Source organism: Perkinsus marinus (assembly GCF_000006405.1).
Source record: "Perkinsus marinus ATCC 50983 genomic scaffold scf_1104296957178, whole genome shotgun sequence".
Classification (NCBI taxonomy): Eukaryota; Perkinsozoa; order Perkinsida; family Perkinsidae; genus Perkinsus; species Perkinsus marinus.
This window is the reverse complement of record NW_003207225.1, coordinates 1-1582: the sequence shown is the minus strand read 5'-3', so window position 1 is coordinate 1582 and position 1582 is coordinate 1. Positions and strand designations below refer to the sequence as shown.

The window sequence follows — 1582 nt, the reverse complement described above, 5'->3', positions numbered from 1 at the left end:
TTCAGCGCGAACCGAAGAGTCGGTATACTTTTCCTCCGTATAATCGTCCATCATGAAACGTAAAGTGTGGCGTGCTTCTTCAAACACGTCTTGATCCATGTACCTGGTGGTAATCACACACGAGACTAGAGTGAGAATGAATACTCGGTGTAGTGATGAACGTGTGCTTTCCGTTTATATAATCGCCAGAAATTCGCGTGCATCTTCTCGAACACGGGTCGGATAGCACAGCTATTAACCAGAGACAACAGCGAGTACCTGAAGGCAAGGTCGTCGTATAACCAACGAGGAAACACATGCCGTACGGGAAGGCACTGTTGGGGCCTCTCCCAGCAGCTGTGCTGATGGCTGTGGGCAACACGTTGCAAATACCGATCTTATAGCAGTCGTCAAGGTAAGCAGGTCGATTCAGAGTCTTCTTGATCCGGCTCACATTACGGTTAACGTCGTTCAAAGAGCATTCACCTGAGCAGCGGAGCGTAGTTTATGAGACCCGCATTCAACACACCTCTGAGGAGGAAGGCTGAGGCTAAGGAAAGAGAAGCTCTCGGGTCCACGCCGGCACCGGATCCAACAAGCTGTGATCCGGGCAGGAAGGCGTCCGAGAACATATGATCGAAACTGCGAGGTTGTAGGCGTACATCCTTCGACCTAACAAAGACACCACCAGCTGGGAGAGGTGACCCCTCCATCTCCTCCCGGTACCGTTGGAAGATCGGACTCAGCGCGGGAAGCAAGAAATGCGTGTTGGGGAAGGGCACTAGGTTGGAGGTTATCTCGTTGAGATCAACATTGAGGGAGCCTTCGAATCTCATCGATGCCGTTAAGTCCAACCAACACCTGCAGACCACATGCTAGGGTGGACCATCCGCCGATACTCACCTAGCCACGATCGAGTTCATGTCGTCGAAGGAAGTTTGCTTCTTCGAGAACATCCCTCCCCCGCCCTTCTGTGGGACTCCACTGACCAGCGCAGCAGAGGCGTTGTAGGTGTTCACGATACGAGCAAGTGCATCGTTACCTACTATGAGATTTGCCGCGAGTGGCGATGGGTACTCACTTATGGGTAAAACACAGCTTGCGTTTTCCCTGAGTTTTGTCAGAGACAATATCGCATTATACGGTGAGGTGATGACATCATCCTCGGCATCTATCGTCGGGAAGAGGGCCGACACGAAGCGGTAGGCCTTCGACCCGTACCTGTCCACGCGGTTATGGTTGATAAGAAGGAGTGAGAAACTCACTCGTCCTCAAGCCTCTCGAGAATGTAGGAGCCCAACCCGCTACCGGTGCCCCCACCGAGGGAGTTCACACAGAAGAAGGCTTGAAGGCTATCACATGCCTCCACTGCAAATCGGACCTTCTCCATCACGGAGCCTCCATAAGTCTCGCCGTATCTTATCAGCTGATGAAATTGAAGCACCGCATGAAAAGTACTCACCCGTAGTAGCCGTGAGCCCAGTTATTGCCAGCGCCCGAGACATCAGTCACGCACTGCTGTTGTCGGCAGTCGTTGGGTCGCTTAGGGTCGCGGAAAAGACTGCCGATTTTACTGTTCAAGACCTGGGATGCTCAACTGGCT

The 1582-nt window shown here is 52.7% G+C and overlaps 1 protein-coding gene across 1 annotated transcript; it reads right to left on the bottom strand.

Annotated features, from left to right (window-relative positions):
- Window positions 1–144: 144 nt before the first annotated feature.
- Window positions 145–1552, bottom strand: Pmar_PMAR005520 (tubulin epsilon chain, putative; the record flags this gene model as incomplete). The annotated part of the gene is made up of 8 exons (XM_002774879.1): window positions 145–258; window positions 360–465; window positions 509–651; window positions 706–840; window positions 883–1021; window positions 1061–1200; window positions 1245–1397; window positions 1442–1552. Coding segments are annotated over 8 exons (1041 nt in total), but the record flags the coding sequence as incomplete, so codon positions are not given.
- Window positions 1553–1582: the final 30 nt, after the last annotated feature.